Source organism: Geospiza fortis, unplaced genomic scaffold (assembly GCF_000277835.1).
Source record: "Geospiza fortis unplaced genomic scaffold, GeoFor_1.0 scaffold2, whole genome shotgun sequence".
Taxonomy (NCBI): Eukaryota; Metazoa; Chordata; class Aves; order Passeriformes; family Thraupidae; genus Geospiza; species Geospiza fortis.
Window position 1 is genome coordinate 3,689,828 of NW_005054366.1, and position 24,421 is coordinate 3,714,248.

Here is a 24,421-nt window from a genome sequence, read left to right on the forward strand (position 1 = left end):
TTGTGAAGCCGCCACGGTGTGCGCGGCGTAGAGCGGCAGCAGCCCCCCGCAGTAAACCCTCAGTGACAGAGGCCGTGTCGGAGGAGTTCCCGGTGCTGAGGAGTTTCACGCTTTACAGGTCCCACGAGTCTGATTAAATATTTCGTTACGAGCAGCGTCAGACACGGAGGGGCCTCGCCGCTGTGCGCGGCACGCACCGCTCGGTGTGCGGGGTAAACCGCGGCGCTGCCCCGGTGCTGCCTCCGCTCCGCCCTCCGCGCTCGCCGCTCTCGGTGCCTTCGGTCTGCCGACGGCGCTGCTGGCATCCGCTGAGCACGACTTCAGCTTCTTGGCTGCGAACGCCTTGAACGCCTGTATTACCAGAACAGAGGGGTTTCCCTGATACACATGTCCAAGTAGTTTTAATTATTAACCCTAGGATAGGTGATGTTTCTGTTCTGAAGCAATTAAGTGCCCATGAGAGGAGCACAGCTTTCACCATTTTAAAGTATGGAATTCACCTTAATGCAAACAGCCCTTGTAACAGTGGAAGTAACTCTCCGTGTGTCACTGGTCATGCAGAGGTGTATTAGTGGTCATGCATGCAAAGGTACTTCACTGCTCAGGGCCTAAGCTTTCAGGGTTGGTTTTTTTTTGGACTGGTTGGTTGGTTGTAGGGCCATCAGTGGTTTCAGATAGTTCTACAAGACATTGTCAGCATAAGTGTTTTAAAATGCCAGCTATGTGTATTTTTAGAAGTCGTGATCCTGCACGTACTTGACCTGGCTTGGCTAGGCTGTGGGTCTCTAAGTTGGATCACACTTGCAGGCTTTTTGCTTGCCAGGGTAATCCCAAATTCCTGCCACTGGCAGTGTGATAATCATGTTCCTGTCCATCAGCTCAGCACTACAGGGACTGCACCTGCGTCTGCACCTTTTGTTTAAAAAACGAAATGAAACAAAACCCTGACATGCAAGCCCACTCTTTGATTGGTTAATGCCGCACTGAGTACGAAATACAAGACCTAATCACATCTTCTCACCTTAAATGTCTGGTACCTCAGAAGCAGGGCACAAAGAATTTCTTTACTTTGTGAGCACCCTTATCTGAACAGCACCAGAATGATCTGCTGGGGAACCGGAAAACAATTTCCTATATAGTTTCTTATCTCTAATACAGGGCAGTCTAGGGAGCTGAAACAGTCCCAGGCCATCGGAGGCAAGGTCTGTGGCTCCATTAGGGTTGTGTGTCAGCAGATTTGGATTGCTGATGGGGTAATTTTGGTAACCTTTGGTATGACTATGCAGCAGATCACAGCTGCCCTTCTTGGAAGTGCAGCAGGAAAGTCTTCAGGTCTAGTGACTGGCATGGACTTTCTCCTGTGTGACAAGTGTGGGCTGTGTGCTGTGCAGGAACCTGTAAGGGTTCCATGATGGCATTGCCACCCTGCTGGCATACGTGCCCCCTGCCAGTTCAACACTAGAGCTGGCTCAGGTATGGTGGGCACACTTCCTGTCACTGTCCTTAGATACCAGAATAGAACTTCACTTGCCTGTGTCCATTTAAGAGCAACAGTCTGAGTCTTTAATGCCTTAGTTATGCCTGTAGCTAAAAGTTCTGTTCATCTGTAGTTGCTTGGTATAAGTCTATGGTAAGGGATGTGCTTTTAAGAAAAACTAGAAGAAGGTTCCAGTTAACCCTCCCCCCACACCTGAAATCATGAGGCTTTCCTTTTTAACATCATGGGCACACCTGTGCTATCAGTGGCTGTCAGCTTCAGTGAGGCTCTGAGTTTTTACCTGATGTGAGTATGATATGTCACGGCCTTGAAACAGAGCTACAGAGCAAGGAAGAGGCTTTGTCTCTGGGGCAGGAGGAGGAATATAGAGAAGTTGTTGCTTTCTGAGTTCTTGGGGCAAAGGTTTTCCTGCTGCTTATCTGGTTTTTTTTCCAGGAGGGAGGGGAGAGTAAGGGATTGGAGAAAATAACCCTCTTCCTCCTTTTGCTTGGTTTGCTTCACTTCATTAAATCATTAGCCTTCAAGCTGATAGTATGCCTGCTAAGGGTTCATTCTGCACTGATGTGCTGAGGCAGCAGGACACAGGCATGAGAATGGTTCCTGAGTATGTTGGGAATGCTACTCTTGTCCTCCTCTGGAGATAGCAGGGCTATGTGGAGTGCACAGTAAATACCTCTAGAGCCTGGTCTGCCAGCCCTGTTCCTCCCACTAGCAATGAGCACTGATGGTGAGTATCAGCTCTGACTCACGCTGCTCGAGGCGTTTCAGTGCCAGATGTGTGCTGTGCTTGGAGGGTTTTGTGGCAGCAGCAGCACTGGGCTCGGTGCGTGGGACTAAGATGGAGGAGATCATCCTTGGTGTGGTGTGTACAAAGTCCACGCTTGCTGTGTCCCCCTGTGTGGTTTCTCTTGGGTCGATGTCTGCTCCCCCAGTGGATCCTTATGCAGGAGGAATGCTTTTGGCTACTTTATAATAAGGAAAAGCACAAAGAAGGACGCTTGCTTAGCACTGGTGGAGCTTAGGTCAACGGTGAACAGCTGTGTCCTTGGCACGTATAGGTCAGTTGAATGGTGTGTTCGGATTCTGTCTCCTCTGAGGCAGGCAGTGCTGCTCTTGTAGGTGGCACTGGAGGACACAATCCTTTCCTGGTGTTTCTAACTCATAGCATATATTCAGCAGCTGGTCAAAGGAGGTGATTGTTCCACTCTGCCCTGGTCACAGCACTAAGCCTGTCTAAGATGAAGAAGCCTGTGGACAATGCTCTGTGGCACATGGTGGGGTTTTTGGGATGCCTGTACAGGGCCAGGAGCTGAACTCAATCTTGATGGATCCCTTCCAACTTGGTGTATTCTGTGATTCTGTGCCAGCTTGCAAACCCAGACATCCTGACCTGTAACCCAAACTGTTGCTGATGCTCCCTCTGTGTCCTCTTCCCCTGCCATAGAGTTTTTACTTGTTTTTCCTCCTCCCTGCAAACTCCTGCACCTCTCAAACTGTTCTCTCTGTTACTGTAGGTCTTCTTGAGCTGAAAGGATGAAAATTGGCAATTGGAAAATCACTGTCACTGACCTGAGCTTTATCCTGACTTCTGGCATCCCAGTTGATGTTGTTGGGTATATGAGTCTGCAAGAGTGTCCTCTGTCCCTGTCCATGATTTAGGCAGCGGTTGGACATGCATCACTGTAAGGGTTACATGATTTCAGTGCTGGTGGTGATACTTTCCCAGTGCAAGGGGGTTAATTGCAAAATGGAGCTGCTTATCTAAATTGATCCAGAATTCCAGATCCCCTCCCACCCTGAGAGTGTCTCCTTTTTCCCTGTTTTTGTGCTGGGCAGCACTATCCCTGGGTTCCCTCATGCTGGGTCAGTCCCTGCCCTCCCCACCATCGTTTGCTTCCTCATGCAGCCGGCCCTGGGATCGCCCTGCCTCTGACCTCTCTCCCTTTTGCACTCTGTAATTCCAGAGCGGGATGGTCGGCCACCAAAGCTGCAATGTCGTCCCTGACGACCTCCAGTGAGGGAGAGAGCTCTGCTCCCAGGTTTGTTGTTGGTTCCAGAGATGATGAGACAGAATTTCTGGGATCAAACATGAAGACAGACGAAACTGACTTCTTTGAAGATGATGAAGAGGAGGAGTCGGTAAGGAGGTCCCAGCATTCTGGGCTGGAGCACCTGTGTGGGATCCCTGGGTCTCAGCCAGGTTTTGCATGGTTACTGCTGGGGCTGCAGGTAGTTGGGACTGCAGGGGACACGGCAATGGCATTTATGACAGGACACATTACGTCATGCTGCTATACTCACTGCCTCGGGAAATCCAGCTTTTTCGCTTGCAGATCTGATTTGGGAAAACTAGTGGATTCCTTTGTTCTAGAGACTTAACCTGACACTCCTTTAAGTCTTTCTGTTTCACCAGAGAAATTTCTGGGGAAAACTCTGGCACGTGTGAAAAGGGCAAAGTTGTCTCTGCAGAGAGGAAACATTCATTTTTTCTATAACTTCCAGGAGCAGGATGCAGAAAAAATGATCTCTAGCTCCTGACTGCTTTTGGCCCCTATTGAGTGTTATATTAAATGCTACTAAACTGATCTCTGTCTTCCCCTCTGTCAGCCTCCAGAACGGCAGATCGTGGTGGGAATCTGTGCCATGACCAAAAAGTCCAAGTCAAAGCCCATGACACAGATTCTGGAACGTCTGTGTAAGTTTGAGTACATCACAGTGGTGATCATGGGGGAAGATGTTATTCTGAATGAACCGGTAGAAAACTGGCCCTCTTGTGACTGCCTGATATCCTTCCACTCCAAAGGTAACACATCTCTAGCAGTCCTTAGCCTGCTTGAGCTGTGGGCAAGGGAGCTTCCTTTCAGCCCTCCCCTCTGTCCTCATCCTGTATTTCAGGATTCCCCCTGGATAAGGCAGTTGCTTATGCCAAGCTGTGCAAACCATTTCTGATCAACGACCTTGATATGCAGTATTACATCCAGGACAGGTGGGTGTCTGTGAGCCACCAAAGCCCCTTCCCTCTTCCTCTGATTCTTCTCAGCATGCTGTGGAATCTTAATTTTTCTGCTCACAAAGCTGTGAGATGAGGAGGAAGGGGACCGTAGCAGTGGCTTTTTGGGGTTTCTCCAAAGCATGGAGGGGAATGGCTTTGAGGGTAAAACCATTGAGACCATATAAAATCATGCTTTGTTTTCTGGTGTAAATGTCTTGTAAGGAGTGGCTGGGATGTAGGGAGTGGAAGAGTTCTCACAGAACAAGGCTGCCACGACTAAAGCAAAAGGACCAGTCTCTAAGCAGGAGAGCCAAATGGTGAGATGGTGCTCTGGGTCAGAAATTGGGAGCAAGGCTGCGTCAGAATCTGTGGAACCCGTGTTGTTCAGACACGTGAGGTTTCTCAGTCATCTGTTGGTAGAGGCCACCAGCAGCCGTGTACTTGGGCCCTTACACCCAGGCTGCTTTGGCTGTGTGCGAGTAGGGCTCCTAACAGATCCTAAACCTCCTGCCCTGTCTTTGGGGTGGTGAGCAGTGTTATGTGGGTGCTGGCAGGCATCCCAAGGTGTAACTAGTGAAAGAACTGTGGTTTGCCCCTTGGCACAAGATGAAAGAAGGCTCCTGCTGCTTCTGCCAGACCTGGGCACCAGACAGCTTGGCATGACAGGGCACTCTCCAACACGGTGGGTCTGGGCAGGTGGTGTGTACTGGGTGTGCTGCTGTGCTTTGGGCACATGCTAATAATTGAGCATCCATGTTTAGGCCAGGTAGAAATTTACTCTGGGGCATCTTTGTCCAGAGCAGGACTGCGGCAAACCCTGTAGGACTCAGCCAGAGAGCATATGCTGAGAAGTACCTGCAGTCTTGATGCTTTTTTGTGTTCATCTGACTGTGTTTTTCATCAGTGGGGGTGAAGTCTTTCCCTTGGTGTGTACTGAGGACCTTCTAAACTCTTCTGATGCTGCTTCTGTCCTCTACAGGCGTGAAGTGTATCGGATCCTTCAAGAAGAGGGAATAGACCTTCCCCGCTATGCTGTGCTCAATCGAGATCCTGACCGACCAGAAGGTCAGTGTCCAACTTCTACTGAAAGCCATTTCCCCAGGCTCTGCTGTTTACGATAGTCTGCAGAGGACAGATGCTGGCAGTCACCTCAAAGAGACCTGACTCATAAGTCTCCCGGGTTTTTTTCGTGGGCAAAGGTCCCAGCAGCAAAACCGACTGATGGGCCTGGAAGGGGCTGTGGCTCTGCACTAGGACTGTGTCACTTTTCCTGATGTGCTGCTGCTGTGCTTTGTCTTCAGAGTGCAACTTAGTGGAAGGAGAGGACCACGTGGAGGTAAACGGAGCTGTGTTCCCAAAGCCGTTTGTAGAGAAGCCAGTCAGTGCTGAAGACCACAATGTGTATATTTACTACCCGACATCAGCAGGTGGGGGCAGCCAGCGGCTCTTCCGCAAGGTGAGGAGCGGTCTCCAGAGCTGGTGTTGGAACCAACAGATTTGAGACTCATGGGGCTTCAGAAAGGAGTGTTGGGGAAGGGGGCAGGAGAGTTTTGTGTGGAGGAAGTTCAGACCTTCTTAGAACTTCGAGTTCAAGTGCATCTACCTGGAAACCACAGAAGGACATATTTTAGTGGTAGTGCTGACTTTACCTTCCCCATCCTGTTGGTGACATTTATCCTGTAGTCGTGGAGCACTGTGTCCCTTTCTGAATTGCATGCTGATTTCTCCTGGGTTTATTACGATGAATTTTTCAAAAAGCCTACATTCCTGTCATTTAACATCATTCTTGCCCTTCCCATTTAGTGTAGCTTGCACACATGATAAAAGCAGTATTCATTCCTAGGTTTCACAGGAAGTCTGCCCTTGCTCATGTCCCCGACTTTTCCACTGCACAGTAATAGCTGTGATATATCTTTTTTCTAATCAGTTACACATCTGACATGAATAAACCTAAAATGATTGTTCCCTTAGGTAAGATACAGGTATGCCTCTTGAGTTTGTATCCAAAGCCTTACTACAAATGAAAACAACATCATCCTCGATGTCGATAAAATCAGTCATGGTTCTAGAAGGAAATGAAATTGGTTGGATTATCACCTGTCATAATTTATTTTCATTTGCCTATTAGTTAGGCTCCTTACCTTGTAGTACTTTTTCACCTTTTTTTGTTCCATATCCTTGAAGTGATTGGAGACAAATTAATGGTCTATAATAGCTTTTCTCCTCTTTAAAGCCTGGAAAATGACATACCTGCTGCCTGCATTCTGGTGTCTTTTGTCCTCCATAAATAAGTGTGCTGTAACGTCTGGGGGGCCTGAGATGCTGATCCATTAAGTCTGCTAAGTTCTCTACTTATGGGATGAAACTTCTGCTTTTCTGCTTCCATCTAAGAAAAGGATCCCCGTGCTCTTCCCTGAGGTGTTTATTCTGTGCTTTCAGATTGGCAGCCGGAGCAGTGTGTACTCCCCAGAGAGCAGTGTGAGGAAGACAGGCTCCTACATTTATGAGGAGTTCATGCCTACGGATGGCACTGATGTAAAGGTAAGGAAAAGCCTGGAATGCTGCCTTCCTTTGTCAGGCCTGGGGGAGCTGAAAGTTCAGCCATTCTGCTTAGTCCTACATAGGCTCTGGAATGTGTGTTTAGGCTTTGAGGTGCTGACTGCGTGTTTCACCCCCAAAGTGGGGAGCGGGTGCTCTGTGGGTCACACCAGGAGGAATGTGTGAGACCATCTCATCTCCTCTTCTGTGTCTGCAGCAGAAATACCTTTTGGAAGCTGCAGTTAGTCTTGGTGGCTGTGTCAGGTGTACTCACTCTCATTCCAGGTGTACACTGTGGGGCCGGACTATGCCCATGCAGAGGCTCGCAAATCCCCTGCTTTGGATGGGAAGGTGGAACGGGACAGTGAAGGGAAGGAAATTCGCTACCCAGTCATGCTGACTGCCATGGAGAAACTCGTTGCCCGTAAAGTCTGCGTAGCCTTTAAGGTCTGTGTTTTCTTTCTTGTGCAAGCAAGACTCCACAAATGTCTGATATATGTCAGGGTTGGGATTAAAATTTGTCATGCTGGCATGTCTCAGGCATGGCAATCCTCCATGCCTGATGCCAGTTGTTGGTCCTGCTGGTTGTGGCACTTTGCTGGGCAGAGGTGACTGGGAAGGCAAGAGGGCCTGCAGCAAATGCCCTCTGGACTGGTCGGTGCCTGGTGTCCCACATACATCTGAGCATTTAATACTGGATCCTGAGCATGCTCTCTATCTGACCTGTGCTCATCCTGTCTTGACTTATTTCCTGCTTTTGTTTATGTGGAAAATTTGGTCTTATTTTCTTGGGTTTTTTTTCTTTTTTGTGTTTTGGTACTTGTGTTTGGTTCTTCTGTTTGTTTGGGCTTTTTGTTTGTCTGGTTTTGGTTTTTTTTAGTTCTTGGGTTTTTTTAATATAGCTCTGGTGCAAATTGATGTTTTATTTTAGGGTTGGTAGACTGAGTAAGAGTCTGTGTATGGTTCCATGGCATGTTCAGCGATGTCAGTGGAAGAAGCACTGGACTCCTTGTTCCTGCTCCACTGCAACTGGCACCCCATGCAGTTGGGCTGATGCAGATTTGGTCTCTTTTCTACCTTGTAGCCTTTTCCATTTAGTGATGGGTGTCTTTGCCTACTGCACTTCTTGTCCATGCTTGTCAATCTGGTTCAAAATTATTGGATTTGAAAGGAAGAGCAGGATATCCAGGAGCTGCTCTGTTTCAGGTCTTTAGAGCTCTGGGAAGTCAGAGGCTGGCCCTGATGGCTTCATCTGGGCGTTTGTGGTTAGGGCCTTTGGCTCAGCAGTAAGGGGGTAAAGGTCTGACTAACGGCCTGTCTTCACTTGTTCTGGGCTTGTGAGGTGGGCAGGGACTGGAGGATGGCTGCAGCATCAGCAGGGCTGAGCTGGGCAGTGTTTGCTGGGTCTGTGTATGCCCTGCTGGCAGGGTCGCTGCTGTCCCCCACTGCTTCCTTCCTGTGTGTCCAAGTCCCCTGTCCTCTGCTTCCTCCTGCAGCAAACCGTGTGTGGGTTCGACCTCCTGCGGGCCAACGGCCACTCTTTTGTTTGTGATGTGAATGGCTTCAGCTTTGTGAAGAACTCCATGAAGTATTATGATGACTGTGCCAAAATCCTTGGGTATGAGCAATCTGAGTTTTGATAAGGTGGTAAGGTAACTCACAGCAAAGTAAAATGAAATATGGAGTCTTGGTCAGTATGTCAGGGAAGTCTGCAAGTGGTTCATGTGAGTCACTTGCTCAGCAGGTGAAAGCTTGGCTCTTGGAGGAACAGGTTATTTTCATGCCCTGGAGCTCCTGCCTGCGTTGGCATTAGCTGTCTTTGTCTACAGCTAGATATAGATATATATCTTCCAGGACTTTTCATTGCATGCTGAGCCCAGTTGTGGTATTGGTGATGTGGGGTAAACTGGTACCCTTTGGGGGTGCCCTAACTAGCCCACAGTGTAGTAGGTGTCTCTGCAATGAAAGTGAGGGGAAATTCTGGGGCTTTTTTCACATCTTGCAGCAGGACTGCTAAGGAGGAGGTGGAGAACTAAGGAAATGGATTTTCTTGTGAGTGTTGTATTTTGATTTCTTCCAGAAATATAATCATGAGGGAGTTGGCTCCCCAGTTTCATATCCCCTGGTCCATCCCAACAGAGGCAGAAGACATCCCCATTGTCCCCACTACTTCAGGCACCATGTGAGTACCTGCTGTCTTCTCAAAAGGATGCCAGTGATGACTGTGTGAGGGACAAAGGGTGACAAACCCTGTCCAAGGGCCTGACACCACCAGCAGCATGGCATCCTCCAGCTGCTGTGCTGCTTGCAACCCAGAAATGCCTGTGGAAAGGCTTAGCTATGCACGTGGAAGTTGTGATAGGTTGGAGATTAGTTGTAGGTTTGATGAATGCAGATGAGCAGTAACTGAAGAAATGACAGAAACTGCTTGCATGGCTTTCAGAGGTCCAAATTCTTCATCGGGACAGAAAACGGATCAGGACAGATGCTGTAGCTGGCTGCTACATGGAGAAAGTGCATGTTGAGCTACCAGTGAAATAGGTGGGAACACTTAGTTGAAATATTCATAATTACCAATATGCTTGGCAGCCCCTCATTTGATACCTTTGGCCTTACTGGTTTTCTAGCACATAAGGCTAAAAGATCAAAGGCAAAAGTTTCTTTGTGATCCTCAGCATACTTGTACACTGGTATGAAACCCCTCACCTTAGTAGTGTCTGCAGAGCTCTGACTCCCTCTGCAGCTGTGGCACTTGTGTCTGGTTTAGTCTGGGAGAAATTCTACCCCTGCTGAGGAAAGCAGGTGTCAGAAGAGTGGAACTGAAAGAGCAATGGGAAGCTACTTCCTGGTGGCAGTTCTGGAGTGTAAGGGCACATTTGTCCTCTTTATCTTATGTTTCCCCAGGATGGAACTTCGCTGTGTTATTGCAGTCATCCGTCATGGAGATCGCACCCCGAAGCAGAAGATGAAGATGGAAGTAAAACATCCCCGGTAAGAGGCAAGGGAAGAAGGTGCTGTGCTCCTGGGAAGGGGTGAGGGCCTATTCTCTAAACCAGAAGCAGGAGCAGAGGGCTGAGTGCATAGGAGGCAGTATTTTTCCTGGCCCATCCAAGCAAATGCTTTCTGACCAGTTGAGAGAGCCCCCTTTCCCCACGAGGATCCTGACACCTTCTGTGTGAACACTGGAAGGGAGAATGAAGGTGTGGTAGGTGCTGAAAAGGGAAGTGCCCCACTAAATGGGAAGCTAGTATCTGCTTACTGGTTGTATTTTGAAAAACATTTGTTTTTTCAGAATTTCTGAAGTACAGGGAAGAGCCAGCAGCCTGCTGGTTCTCCCTGAAGAATAGAGACTGAAGGCACATGTGGGAATGACCCTCCTTGTGTTATTGAAACAGCAGAAAATGGATCAGCATTCTTTTTTGTCTGTTCAGGTTCTTTGAATTATTTGAGAAATATGATGGTTACAAGACAGGGAAGTTGAAGTTGAAGAAACCAGAGCAACTACAGGTGAGGAAGTGCATTCTGGGCTTACTGCGTGGGATATGCAGGTAATACAGATCCTGGTGCAAGGCAATTCTTTGGGAGGGTACAAACCTCCAAAAGGGCAATGGTCTGTCACACAGATGCTCTGTGTCTCATTCTGCACCCTGGGCCCGCTCAGCTGGGTGACAGCAGGAGAGCAGAATGGAAACTTCTGCTGCCTGATGCGCACACTGTGGGATGGAGATGACCTGATGCAACTTGCCCACCAGCTGTGGTTACCTCTGGTGACAGATGGGTCCATGCCAAGGAGTGGGGCAATTGGAGGTACCTGCTTGGTTCTCAACAGGGCTGTAGTACAGCATGAGGACGAAGCAAACTGCAGTGTGAAAGTTTGTCCTGCCTGAGCTGTGTCTTATGAAATGACGTGTCTGAGGAGTGTCTGCGTGGTCCTGCTTCTGGGTGAAGCTGTTAGGAGGCCTTGCATCAGTACACCGGTGAGTCTGAGGTGGAATTGCTCTCTGCTTTCCAACAGGAAGTGCTGGACATTGCACGGCAGCTTGTGGTGGAGCTGGGAAGCCACAGTGATTGTGAAATCGAGGAGAGGAAATCCAAACTGGAGCAGCTGAAGAGTGTCTTGGAGATGTAAGCATTCCTATCTCGGGGCACTGTGGGTTTGCCTCAGAGGATGTGATATGGAAACAAGCTGTGCTGCTGGTGTCCTGGCCAGCTGTTGCCCAGAGATTGGGGTCTCCTCTGTCCCCTGTTAGTAATTGTACAGGAAAGGCACTATGTTCCTCACTTTTTCTCCTTGACATCAAAACTCTGCTGATCCTTGTCCCAAGTGTGTCTGGTGTTTGGCTAAACTACTTGAGACAAAACTGAGCTTTCTTTGCTGCAAGAGAGGAACTGGGGTCCTCGAGGGACCATGTTGATATGAGGCATTTTGATATGATTGGAATAAAATTTGTTTTAAATAAAGTTGTCCCGGTGCCAGAAGTTTGGCAAAAAAGAGCTCAGAAAACATTACAAGATGTTTGTGTCCCCTGAGGTTTTGTACAGTCAAAATAAAAATGTGGTGGTATTGACAACATCTAAAGAAAACAGGGTTCCTCTCAGGACTGCAGCTAGCTATGGCACACACAGCCAGCATCTGTGTTCAGGCCATGTCTCTGGAGCACAGAGGAGGACTTTTTGCTGTGATTCCCTCCTCTGCTCTTTCTGCTCATCATGGTTATCCTCAAAGCATCTGTCAGAGTGTTTTTTTCTGTGATCTCATTAATCCACTTGTTAAAGATGTAGATAAGAGTTTAAAGCCATAGTGAGGAATGACAGCGTAGAGTGCTCTTGGTAGAAGAGTAAGGCGATGGATCTTTGAATTTTGTTTGAGGGAGCTGTTTGGCTTTTTGTGGGGGTCTGTGCTGGGTCACAGGGAGATGACAAAAATCATGTTCCATGGCTATGGGTGTTGTAGCAGAAAGTCTCTTGCTTGTGCTATACTTTTGCTGTGTACTGCCTGGGGGCCTCTGGGCAAAGGTTGGGTGGAGTTGATTTGTTTCAGTGTTTTTTTCTCCATCCCTTGTGACAGGTATGGACATTTTTCTGGCATTAACCGTAAGGTTCAGTTGACCTATCTTCCTCATGGACATCCAAAAGCTGCGAGTGAAGATGAAGGTAAAGAAACCTAATGGTGCTATCTAAACCGGATCTTTAAGCCCAGATTTCAGGTGTGAGTGCAGCTACCCTCTGTGTATAGGCCTCTGGACATGCTAGCAGAGTTGGTGACCCATATCTTATCTTTGCTCACATCGCAGGAGGGATTGCGGGGATGCCAGTACACACTGGCTGGCTCTACAGGGCTTGCATTTCCAGTTCTATGAATATCAGCCTATACCTTCAAAAACTAGTGACTCTGAATTTCCTACTTACTGATTTGTTTCCTGGGGAGCTTGGGTCAGGCTTGTGTTGAGAACTGTCTGCAAGGTGCTGATGACTACCTCTTCTTCCTCCCTCTGCAAGCTCAGATATGAGCTCTGATGGAGTGAATGCCTGTTTGTCTCCTAGAAGCTCGCCGAGAGTCCTCCCCCTCCCTTCTCCTGGTGCTGAAGTGGGGTGGGGAGCTGACCCCAGCAGGAAGAGTCCAGGCTGAGGAGCTGGGGCGGGCCTTTCGCTGCATGTATCCTGGAGGCCAAGGTGAGTTTGGCCAGGTACCTCTGGTCCTGCCCCATGGCTGCCAGGCTGCCCAGCCCAGGCGAGGGTTGCTCAGGCATCTGTGGCTGTATACAGCCTCTGGGATTAGTTTTTGTTCTTTTGAGTTGGCATGGTAGGGATAAATAATTCAGGTGGGTTTTGTACCCAGATCTCTAAGCTGACCTGAGAGGTCTGCTGTTAAACTGCAGTGTGTCTTGGGAAAGCCTGGCATACATCTGACTTCTGGCTGGTGCCTGTCTGTCAGGGTGTTTCTCTGAGCTGTGAGCTCTGAGCTGGGAGTAGTGTTCCTGTCTTGTCACACAATGTGACTGGGTACTGTGCAGAATTGCCCTGGGATTCCAGGTAGCAGCAAATAGTGACCACTGCACTGTCTTTGGAGGTCAGACTCAAGAGCTTCATGAATTACTTTCCTCCATTACTGATCTGACTCTTGTGGTTGACTCAGACATGAGAAATAAACTGGCAATTTGTGCCACAAAGTAAGTGTAGCTGTACGGGATCTGCTTTGGAAACTTCCTTGCTGAACGACCCTCCCTGCAGTTCTGAGGGCTGCAGGATCTACTCTCATGCAGAATCTAACCAGAAGGAAGTGATTTTTTTTTGCATCTTCATTCTGCACCAGGGTATTCAGGCTATCAGAACTACTACAGGGTGTTCAGTAGAGTTTGCTGCAGAATTTGGGCAGCATCAGACTTAACTGGTAGATGCTCATTTTTTCCTCAAAATGAACTTTTCCAAGTTAAGCAATGACTTTGTTACATTTCTAGTCCTTGTGTATAGCTAGAACTGTCTATTTTGGAGCAGTATAAATGCTGCCTATGCAAGTGACTGATTCTCTACATAACTTTGTTACTACAATAAAGTTTGTTTGTCTAAACCAATATATTCAGCTGGTAATTTTGCAGGTGTGAGAATACAAATCTTGAGTTGTCCTTGGTTCCAGGCGATTATGCTGGTTTCCCTGGCTGTGGCTTGCTCAGGCTGCACAGCACTTACCGCCATGATCTCAAGATCTACGCCTCGGATGAGGGGAGAGTTCAGATGACAGCAGCAGCTTTTGCAAAGGTCTTTCTTCTCTTTTGGGCATCCGTTTGTTCATTACTCTTAAAATATGCCAGTTCTAAAGGAAAACCTCTGGTGATGAGGAAGGAGTTTTCTTAGGATCTTCCTCCTCTCTGTTGGATGGACTGAGGTACACTGGGCTAATAGCAGGTGTATGGGGCAGTACTGAACATCTGGTGTGTCTGCACACACCTGTCACCTTTAACGTCCTGTCCAGGACAGGACTCTCAGTCAGGAAGGAGTTATGTATGGATTGTTGCTGGTGCTTGATCTTAGAGCACACCAGATGTGCTGCTGAGTATTGATTGCCTATGGAATGAATGTTTCTGGGATGGCTGCCCAGGGAGAGAGGTTATTCCTTTCTTGCTGAATTTAAAAGGGAAATGAAATGTCTTTGGTGTGGTATGGGGTGGAGACTGGGGAGGAGACAGGTTCATTTGCAGCTAAAGCCAAGGGGAATCCTGTGGTGGCCTTAGCTGGTCTTTGGAGCATTCACTGTATTTTCAAGCAAATGAGCTGCTTGATAGTTGAGCCTGCTCAACAGTTGCCTGGATAAATCTGGGGCTGCTGTAGGCAGAGCTGTCCTTTGCTTGAACAGCTCTAGAACCATGCCAGAGTCATCTCTGACTGGAGGGGGTGTTGCTGTAAAATTGTCCTTTAAGGACAATTGAGATTTTGCTTAAGTTGCCTGAGTTCTGGCCATGAAACCACCAGAATTTTTGTTGCTTGGTTGCACAGACCTGAAATCTTGTCCTATGTGGTGTGGCTTTAGGGTCTGCTGGCCCTGGAAGGAGAGCTGACCCCCATCCTGGTGCAGATGGTGAAAAGTGCCAACATGAATGGTCTGCTGGACAGTGACAGTGATTCCCTTAGCAGCTGTCAGCACAGAGTGAAGGCTCGACTACATGAAATCATGCAGAAGGATGCTGAGTTCTGTGAAGAGGATTATGAAAAGGTAAAGCACCAGCGTGGCTTTATTGCTCCCTGTATCTGAAAGGAGAATAGCATCGCTGCAGTGGTTTGATGTGGAGTCTGTGGTATGTGGACAGTGGTTTGGTTAGTTTGACATCAGTTCTGGTCAAAATGACAGGATATGTATGGAAGTGTACAGGTTAATAGCCCTTGCCCTTCTTGGAGTGGCAGTCCTCAGTGTTGCTCTGCTGTCCCCTTCAGGACTGATCATGTTGGCTTTTTCTCCCTTCGTGATTCCCAGTTCATTTTGTTCTTGTGAGTATGCTGAAAGAGCTCCTGCATGCTGCTCAGATCAATCCCAGCTGCTGTGGGCAGGGAGTGTGCCTCACTGAATTCGACATCCGTGCTGTATGCACATGTGAACAGACCTTTTGGTTACAAATTGTTGTGTGTCCTGTCAGGTTCTGATAGCTGCAGAGTAGAGAGCATGGGCTGCATGCAGCACAGCAACCAGTGAAAGCACTATTGCTGCTTCTCCAGCAAGTCCCCAAAATACTGTTTTTCCCAGGCTCTGAAATGTGATTACTGGACTGAAATCCTTTAAGGAACATATTTATAATCTCAAAGAACTACTTAAAATGAAGCCCTTTTGCTCAAGCACAGAAGCAAAATGAGACAAGAGTGGATATTGGAGGTGGAGGGAGGTCCAATCTAATGGGAGCAGTTGTTTGCTCCCTCTGAGTTTGATCCTGAGGAAGATTTTAAGACATGCCTGACTACTCTTAGGAATAGGCCAGCTTATTGTGCTCAGCTGGGAGCACAGCTTTTGTCCCAAGTCAGAAAGCAGTATGGCTGCAAAAGACAGACATTTTGCATTCCCCATTTGTGAAGACTAGCTAATGTCTGCTGGAATCTTCTTTCAGCTAGCACCTACAGGCAGTGCTTCTCTGCTCAACTCCATGACCTTTATCCAGAACCCAGTTGAGGTCTGTAACCAGGTGTTCACCCTGATTGAGAATCTCACCTCCCAGATACGAAAACGCCTGGAAGACCCAAAATCTGCAGGTGAGCAACAGAACTGGGAAAGATTAATTTATTGTTGCATCTTCAGAGCTCCCAAACACCACTAGGGCTTATTGTTGTCAGTAGCAAAGAAACTGTAAAGTGTAATTCTCCATGTGCTATTGATGTGGAAGGCTCCGCTTTCAATTACTGTTAAAGAGAGCTGTAATGTAAAGGAAATGATATGTGCATTTATGGCAGACCTAAGCAACTAGGCAAACGGTTTCACTTTTCTCAAGCATTTCAGAAGTAGCCTGTTGCTGCAGGTTAAAACTCCTGCAACAGTTCCAGTGGCTTTTCCAGACTAGGATTCCTGTGGGTGACACAAGAATTGGAGCCCTTTCATACTGGGAGAACTCAGTCACAGCTGCCACTTGAAATCGCTGCAGCAATAACCAGGGTTCTGTGATTCTGTGGTTCTAGGATGTGAATGTTGTTTGCTGTCCTCTGCTTTTTAGACCTGCAGCTGTACCACAGTGAGACTTTGGAACTGATGCTGCAACGCTGGAGTAAGCTGGAGCGAGATTTCCGCATGAAGAATGGGCGCTATGACATCAGCAAGATCCCTGATATATATGACTGCATCAAGTATGACGTACAGCACAACTGTGCACTGAAACTGGAAGGCACAACTGAACTCTTCAAGCTCTCCAAAGCCCTGGCAGATGTGATCATACCCCAGGTAGAGCCTGTACGACAATGCCTGTGGCACCAATTTCTGAGCCTTTGCCTTTGTGTTTTGTCTCGATTCTCTTGCACATTAACTGCCAAGGCAGCCTATCACAGTAGGGTGTTTCTCAGATCTGTCTCAGTGTTTGTATAAGGCCAAAACCATTTATGACTTGAAATGTGACAGGGCTGGACTTCTGGTTGAGGATTCTGGCCGGGTCAGAGTAATGAGCAGCTGATGCAGCAGCTTTTCCGTGTTTGCTGTAGTGCATCACAGCACAGCTCCAAGCTGTGTGTGTGTGCTACAGCAACATTCCATCCTCTCCACAGGCAGGGTTGTGGAAGTTAAAGGAGATTCCTGTGTTAAAGTTCTGACAAGTTGGTTATTCTTGTCAAACTAGAACTTGTTCAGTTTCCAATATTGAGTTGCTTCTGACAAAGTTTAATTGATATGGGATGAGTTTCTACGAGCAAGGTCCAGCTGCCCCTGTAGAGCAGAAGTGGTCTAAACTTATTCAGCGTTGCTGGTGATGTGCAGTCTGGCTGTTTTCAGCATAGCAGTGCAGTTTTTCTCTTTGCCAATAGCAGTTGTTGCTTTAATGCTCATGCTAGCTCAGGGTGTAAGTTTGCATGTCGTGAGATCTGAGATTCGCTCGTGGTCCTTGCACCTCTCAGCTGTTGAAGGATACTGATAGTCATGTCCAGACATAACTGGGGTTCTTGGAAGTCTCAGTCCTCTGTTACCCCCTGCAATATGTGGGGAAAAGAAAAGTGAAGTGTTGAGTGACATTTCTCTTCTTGTACTTGCTTAACCAGTGGTGCTGCGGACTGAAGTGGCCTTTTATGGGAGGATGTGGCAAAGAACCAGGGCTCAGGGTATCTGTTGTTTTGTTCCTGCAGGAATATGGGATTAATAAGGAGGAGAAACTGGAGATTGCTATTGGCTTTTGTCTTCCTCTCATTAAAAAGATCCAGATGGACCTGCAGAGAACTCATGAAGATGAGTCTGTCAACAAACTACATCCGTTGTAAGGCTTGTGCTGCATGCTGCTGGCAGTGGGGAGGGCAGCTGTGGAGCAGGGGTGGTTCCCATGCCAGAAGAGTGTGCTGTTGTGGAAGGAGGTACTGAGCATACACTGAAGGACATCCAGGAGGAAGGCATGTTGGTGCTCCCAGAACTAGAAGGCAGATGGAGAAGGCACATTGGGGCTGCATACCAGAAGCACAGGGCCCACAAAGGCTTGTACCCATTGTAGCTGGATGGTGATGCCTCATCCAGGCATTTCCCTGCACAGGGCCAGTGTAGAGTGAGGGGCTGCCTACTGTGTGTCTCCATTAGGATTCCACGAAATTTGTTGCTCCTGTGCTCAGTGCTCTCATTGTTTGTTCTGTCCTGCTGCCTTTGACATTTCTCGGTGTGGGGCTGTGTCATTCCATTAAGTGTACAGAAGTGCTAATGTGTGACAGACGGCAGTTGATTGGCAGGTGAGTAACTGTGGGCTAATTTTGGTGTAGGTACTCAAGAGGAGTTCTGTCCCCGGGTCGCCACGTTCGCACTCGGCTGTACTTCACCAGTGAGAGCCACGTGCACTCCCTGCTCAGTATCTTCCGCTACGGGGGCCTTCTGGATGTAAGTGTCCCAGCAATGCTCACACAGTAAGCCTCCCTACTTTTTTCCAGTAGTCTTTTCCAAGGCAGACAGTGTACGTTTGTAGGTTGCCCCTTTAGCCAGCTCTGCCACGAATGCTGTGCATTGCTGGCATCTGGCCAGCTCCATCTCTGCTGTGTTTGCATGCTGCAGCTTCCTGCATTTCTGGCATGTAGGGGGATTGTTCTTCCTCGGTGCCTCCCTTGGTTGCACAGAGACGTGTTTTCTCCAAGATCTGTCCTGCTAGTTTCAGGTGGGCAGACCACTTACTTATCTAGGAGAAGAGCAGTATGAGGCAATGGGGATGAGTGAATTTCTTCCTTCCTGCTTCCTTCAACCCTTTATTTTAAGAGCTTAGTCCTGTATTTATAGTCTTTATATCAATTCTAAGTCAATAAAATCAGTTTTCTTACAGAGGAAGCAACTCGAGGTTGCACATTCACAGGATGTGCTCTCTACCAGAGAGGCAGATGACAATTTTTAGAGATTAACTCATCCAGCTTACCCTTCACTTGCTCTCTCTTCACCTGCTTCCTGGATGGATTGGTATGCAGACCCTGAGAAAAGCTCTGCTTTAAAGAGGCTCTCTGATTTACCTTCCCATTTTTAAGCATGGTCTGAAATGCCTTGAGAGTTTGGGCTTGCTTAACAGGCATGATTTCTGGTGTCTGTGGCAGCTTAGCATATCTGTAGACAATGATCAGAAAAGTGCCTCTAAACCACTCACTAAAGAAGATGTTCCCTTTTCCCTGACTCAAGTGCCCAAGGATGCTGTGTTGCCAACACAGGGATATTGGGCTGCATCTGGGTTCTTTGTAATGGAGGGTTCAGTTCATGTCCATCAACGTGGTGATTCGCTCCACAGCATCATGGGTGGCACTTGAGGTGTGCCCGTTTCCTGGCAGTGCTGGGAGGCAGTGAAGGGTGGGCTGCCCTGCTCCGTGGAGCCCAGGGGTTCAACCTGTCTCCACATTTTTCATTCAGCATCAGGCAACAGCATTTCACTTGGTCCCTTATTTAGCACAAGTTCATCCCTTGTGCTCGTTTCTGTGGTTTGAGAATGGCTGTGTTGGGAACCTGCTGTGAGCTCTGCTTGTCTCCAGTCAGCGTGGCACAGCAGCTTGCAACTCACATCTGCACCTGGGTGGCTTGGGCAGCTGTAGCATCCCTCTGTGCAGCTGCTCCTGACTGCAAGCACCCCACCACATTGCAAGGCCATTTCTTCATGCAAGTTAAGCAAGGTGCTTTTGTCCTGACAATGTTACCTTGTGGAGAGAGGAACTCTCTCAGTCCCATTTCACTGAATGCTGCAAGGTGTCTGCTGTTGCTTATCCCATACGACTGTTTGTGTGTATATATCAGGAAAACAAAGACCAGCAGTGGAAGAGAGCCATGGACTATTTGAGTGCTATCTCAGAGCTGAACTACATGACCCAGATTGTTATCATGCTCTACGAGGACAACAACAAGGTGAGGGATAGAGCAGTAGGATACAATGCTTCCTGCCCCGTTGCAAGGCAGTCCTCAGAGATGAGTTCAGTTGGAAGTCTGTAACTTGAGCTCTTGCTGCTTGTGGACAAAGACGGATGGATCGTTAACACAACTGCTAGTTTTTAGTTTATGTGGGAGGCAGTGACCCAGTTAATGCTTGTTGCATGTAAACAGAAAGAGCAGTAATACTCTTGAGCGTAATACCCAACTTATGTAATTAATACTGACTATTTTAAACCATTTTCTAGTCAAAATTATTTACTGTTTTTAATTATTAATTGCAAGTGAGCACTAGGAAAAAATAAGTAAAATTGAGTGACATTTGATTTGTATTTTTGAAATATATCTAGAAAATATCCAGAAATTCCACATCCATAAACTGTTTTTTATTCTGAAAGTGTGCTGATGTAGTTGGGGAAGTGTAAACTGGTATCTTCAGGAAGTAAAGAGAATAATTTAATAAACAGCTAGAATGTGGGAGCTGAGGGTGCTGGCTGTAAGTAGGTTTGCCACCGAACTGCAGGTCTTGATCATCAGATCTTGTGACTTGGGTCTGTGCTGCAGGAGGTTGTAGTGGTGAGGGGAGCAGCCCCTTAGCCCACACCTTACAGAGTTAGAGCCTTGTATTCACAGAGCTGGTGTGAGCTTCTAATGTTAGAAGTGATGCTTGTCAAAAAATATGTGACTAGAACTCTCACGAGTGGTGTGGATGTGTCAGTCAGTCAAGATGGGTTTATATCATTAGTGCCAGATGCTGTAAAAACTCTGTCTTCCTTTAAAAAAGGTTAATGAAAAATTATTATTAGAGACAGTTGCTTAAATCTTGGATCAGCCTGACTGAAGGTTCAGGGGGGACCCGGTCTCCCCCTGTCCTAGCGTATGCTGGATTTGCAGCAGGAGTGGGTCAGAAGGAGCTGGGTTTTAGGGGGATGTGTGTGTATATATATAAATAGAGCCTGATTCTGTTATACTCCTCTGTGGCTGTTGTCTCAAAATAGCCACAGTCAGAATGCCTCAGCTGGGTGCTGATGAGGGCTGTCCTTTTGGATGGGACAAACCTGGAGCCATTCTGTTCATGCTTGTTGCCCCTGCTTTCCCTCCAAGGGATGGGCCTGGGATGCGTGCTGGCCAGCACAGCAGGGTGGGACCTTGGCCTGGGCTGATGGTAGGATTTAACGGGGTTTTGTTCTTTACCTATTCCCTGTGACATGTGTTCACAGGACCCCTCTTCAGAGGAGCGTTTCCATGTGGAGCTGCACTTCAGCCCTGGTGTCAAAGGCTGTGAGGAGGACAGGAACATACCCACGGGGTTTGGCTTTCGACCGGCCTCAGCAGAGGTAAGCAGACACCTGGGCAGGAGCTGCCAGCCCCAGGGGACACTTGGGCACTGTCCTGCTCTGTCTGGCCCTGCTGCAGAAGCTTCCTGGCTGGCGGTGTGCACAGGGAGCTGGCACATTGTGTCTGTCCCGTTTGGGTTTGTCAGGGTGGCCGCTGGGACTGTGAGTGCCTCCTGAGCTTGGCACAGCAGGAGATCCAAGCCTGGAGCTGGTGTGGGGCAGCATGGGCAAAGGCCACGTGCCTGTGGACACAAGTGGAGTGTTTCCTTACGGCAGAACGAGGACAAGAAGGCAGACCAAGGCAGCCTAGAGGACCTCTCGCATGAGAAGGGCAGCGATGAGGCAGACCGTGCTCGGCAGAAGTCCCCGCAGCCCTCGGAGCCCGTCAGCATCCAGCGAAGGTCACCACTGGTCAGGAGCCGGAAAACGGGATCCATGGAGGTAACCGTGCTCTTGGTGCCCAGCCTTGCTCGTGCAAAGGCCTTTTCCTTGGTTTTGGTTTCCTGGCATTTCTTTTAACATACCAGAGTCTGAGTTGATTCTGGGAAAGGATATGCAGAAGGCAAAGAGGGATGTTGTGGAAGGCACACCTCTGAAACTCTTCCTCGTTGAGGAAGGACAGGAACACAGGCCAGAGGAACTGATGAAGAAGAGCAAGTAAGGAAATGCTTGAGTTGAGAAACACAAGCATTATTTGGATTACATGCTCTATAGAGGCACTGGTGTAGCCAGTATAAGATTACATGCAACCTCACCACCAAGCTGTGATGACATCTTGCCTTCTGTTAGGCTCCAGTCTTTGCCTTTCACAAAGGCAGCTCCATGTTTCACATTCCTCCATCCCATCTAAGATCTCATGCTGATCAAGGGTCCCTGCTCACTGGTGGATTCATCCAGGATGTTTAAGCTATCAGGGCTTAGAACTGTCCCATTCACTGATTTGGTGAAGTAACAAAATTAATTTTACTGTTCTAACATCTCTCGTTCCAGGCTGTTCTGTGTCACAAGGCCAGTGTCACAGTCAGCAGGTGACTGTTACCTTCAGAGTACTCTGGAATTGTCTCTCCTTTCAGAGGCATTTTTGCCATCAGTTTTCTGAACCAGAAAACAGTAGAGTTAATGTTTGAGGTAGTTGTTAGCTGTCTTCCATCCCTGTATGTTTCTCACAATGTCACCTCTGCGTGCAGCACTCGGAGGCTCTTTGTGATAGGCACATACTGAGTTAAAAGGGATATGATTTCCTGCTGCTAAAGAAGGAAGGCTGAGTCCCAGGGATCTCAGAAAGAGTCTTGGGAGAAAAGATGCTCACTACATGAGTCCCGTCATACTTTACAGATTTCCATTGTTCCACAATTCAACAAAATCTTGAAATTACAATTGAGCATTCATTATCACAATCCTGTCATATGACTACCTTTGTGCTTCTTGAAAATGGTGATTTTAAGGAAGAGAAATACATTTCTTTACCTTGAACTGATGTTTAAAGGCTTTGATAGCAGTGGGTAACTTGGAGCATGGTGCTGATTATTTACACTGTGTCTTTGCAGGTGCTGTCTGAATCTTCTTCTAAATCAGGAGGTTATCGCCTTTTCAGCACTTACTCCAGGCAGTCTTCTGAGATGAAGCAAAGTGGATTAGGTACTGTACCTGACCTGTAACCAGCCTGCTTGCTTGTAACTCTGTTTCCATGGGCATTAGTCTGTGTCTCCACATACACCTCTGGCTTGAGTTCCTTGTATGCCTCTGTGTGTTTTGTGTCTTCTCTCAGTGTTACTGTTGAGACCACTGTAGAGACTGTCTCAGTCAGTACCTTTTGTGTACAAACTTCTTCAGCTACTAGCAGCACAAGATGGATTTTTCATCCTTTCCAGTACAGGAGCAACAGGGCAAACTGCCTGCAAACCTGCAGGCTTGCCTCTGCTTCTCTGTTGCTCTCATTTGTTACGTTTCTCAACTTAGTAGGAAGAGATGATTTTAGGTGAGAAGTAGTGAGCTTTCTGTTCTACAAAACATCAGTTTATCTGCAAAGCTGTTCTTCGTGTGAGACTGTTCTGTTTCTACATTTGCTTCATAAAGATCTGTTGTATGGAACAGATGTGTCATATGCAGAATGTTTGATAGCTCTCTAATCGAGCTGAAGTCCTTGGTCAGCCATTCGTCTTGTGGTAGCCAGTGGAAGAGAATATTTCAGGGCATTTGACAATCTCTGTCCTTGATTGTTCCATTCCATGTCATCTTAACCTAAACTATGTCTGAACAGTTGAAATTCCTCCTGAAATATTTCTGCTAAAGCAAGATCCATTTTGGAACTGGAAAATCTGCCTTTGCTGTCATGAGCTTCAGAGATGGCTGTGCAACCTGTGTCTTGAAGAGAGGAGGTGATAATGCCCAAGTCATGCCCACTTTATTTTTCTTTAAACCATCTTAGCATTGTAGCATGGCTGCAGACTTGCAGCAGTTCTGACTCATCAATCTATTATATGGACAACCTGCAGCTAAGAGACTTCTGAAAGGCCTGCTCATTTCTTTGCCACTCTTGAATGAGCAGCTTCTTTGGAATCTAATTCTTACCGAGGAAAGGGAATTTTCTTCTGAGTGGTTAGAAGGTATCCCTGGAGTCTGCCAGCTAATGCGTCCAGCCAGCTGGAAAAATCTAAATAGGAATGGCCGATGTATATTATTTTCATAAAGGGACAGTATCCTTGGCCATGGTAATTTTTGAATGTGTTATTTCACTTATCTCTGCCTTTCCCAGTGCCACTGTGAGATTCAGTGAGCTGTGACAAACTGCCATACATAGGCTTGAGGAAACTTGTGGTTGTTTTGTGAGTCCATATGGGTGAATATGGGAATTTCTGAAATGGCACATACATAGTCAAGGAGGTGCATCTGCCTGGAGGATTACTGGGTACATCAAATGGTACTGCAAACTGGTTTTGCTGTTTGAAAGTGCGACTACCAGAAGGCCTGGGCTCTGGCCTTTTCCAGGTTTTTGAGGAATGTCTGTTTTGGCAATAGAGAAGACCACTGCTTTTCTACACCTTTGTACAGTACTGCTTTTCCTTTACAACAAAATCTGAAATATGATCCTGGCAGGTTTGATTTCAGAATCTTGCTTCATGTGCCTTGCTGGGAAGCTTGTGCTGGTTACTCTTCCACCTGTGAAGCTCTGCAGGGACAAAACCGTTGAGTAGGAGCTGATAGATCTGATCTGTGACCTAGACCTCTAGCCCAGCCATGGTTCTCCTCTGTAGAGTCTCACAGGTACAGAAGGATTGAGCAGGAAAGACCTGTTGTACCACACCAGCTTGCATAACAGTTGGTGATGAGGATATCTGTGTTTCTGTGAGTTTTTTTTTCACCTGAGGCCTGCTAGGAAGAGCCGTGCCCCTTTACCTGTACAAGTCAAGATCTTCAAGGAGTCTTCCTGATTCCTTTCCTGCTTGTTTTTTAGAAATCTAATTTCTTGCCCCTTTATGATTTGAAATGTGTTCTCTCTCTAAGAGATAATACAGAACTGT

The 24,421-nt window shown here is 47.5% G+C and overlaps 1 protein-coding gene across 2 annotated transcripts in view; it reads left to right on the plus strand.

Moving 5' to 3' along the window:
- The first annotated feature begins 3,016 nt into the window (after nucleotides 1-3,016).
- Nucleotides 3,017-24,421, plus strand: part of PPIP5K1 (diphosphoinositol pentakisphosphate kinase 1) — a 38,815-nt gene continuing 17,410 nt past the window's right edge. For both annotated transcript variants that reach the window (XM_005424324.2, XM_031059698.1), the window contains exons 1-25: nucleotides 3,017-3,180; nucleotides 3,463-3,637; nucleotides 4,106-4,301; nucleotides 4,394-4,484; nucleotides 5,470-5,555; nucleotides 5,792-5,946; nucleotides 6,930-7,031; nucleotides 7,314-7,475; nucleotides 8,525-8,646; nucleotides 9,109-9,210; nucleotides 9,933-10,019; nucleotides 10,460-10,535; nucleotides 11,044-11,153; nucleotides 12,097-12,182; nucleotides 12,573-12,701; nucleotides 13,663-13,784; nucleotides 14,554-14,736; nucleotides 15,617-15,758; nucleotides 16,214-16,437; nucleotides 17,325-17,452; nucleotides 17,940-18,054; nucleotides 19,435-19,542; nucleotides 20,784-20,900; nucleotides 21,177-21,341; nucleotides 22,448-22,538. In XM_005424324.2, the coding sequence (XP_005424381.1) occupies nucleotides 3,491-3,637; nucleotides 4,106-4,301; nucleotides 4,394-4,484; nucleotides 5,470-5,555; nucleotides 5,792-5,946; nucleotides 6,930-7,031; nucleotides 7,314-7,475; nucleotides 8,525-8,646; nucleotides 9,109-9,210; nucleotides 9,933-10,019; nucleotides 10,460-10,535; nucleotides 11,044-11,153; nucleotides 12,097-12,182; nucleotides 12,573-12,701; nucleotides 13,663-13,784; nucleotides 14,554-14,736; nucleotides 15,617-15,758; nucleotides 16,214-16,437; nucleotides 17,325-17,452; nucleotides 17,940-18,054; nucleotides 19,435-19,542; nucleotides 20,784-20,900; nucleotides 21,177-21,341; nucleotides 22,448-22,538 (3,046 nt within the window). In that variant the 5' untranslated portion in view covers nucleotides 3,017-3,180; nucleotides 3,463-3,490. The remainder of the gene's footprint in view (nucleotides 3,181-3,462; nucleotides 3,638-4,105; nucleotides 4,302-4,393; nucleotides 4,485-5,469; nucleotides 5,556-5,791; nucleotides 5,947-6,929; nucleotides 7,032-7,313; nucleotides 7,476-8,524; nucleotides 8,647-9,108; nucleotides 9,211-9,932; nucleotides 10,020-10,459; nucleotides 10,536-11,043; nucleotides 11,154-12,096; nucleotides 12,183-12,572; nucleotides 12,702-13,662; nucleotides 13,785-14,553; nucleotides 14,737-15,616; nucleotides 15,759-16,213; nucleotides 16,438-17,324; nucleotides 17,453-17,939; nucleotides 18,055-19,434; nucleotides 19,543-20,783; nucleotides 20,901-21,176; nucleotides 21,342-22,447; nucleotides 22,539-24,421) is intronic.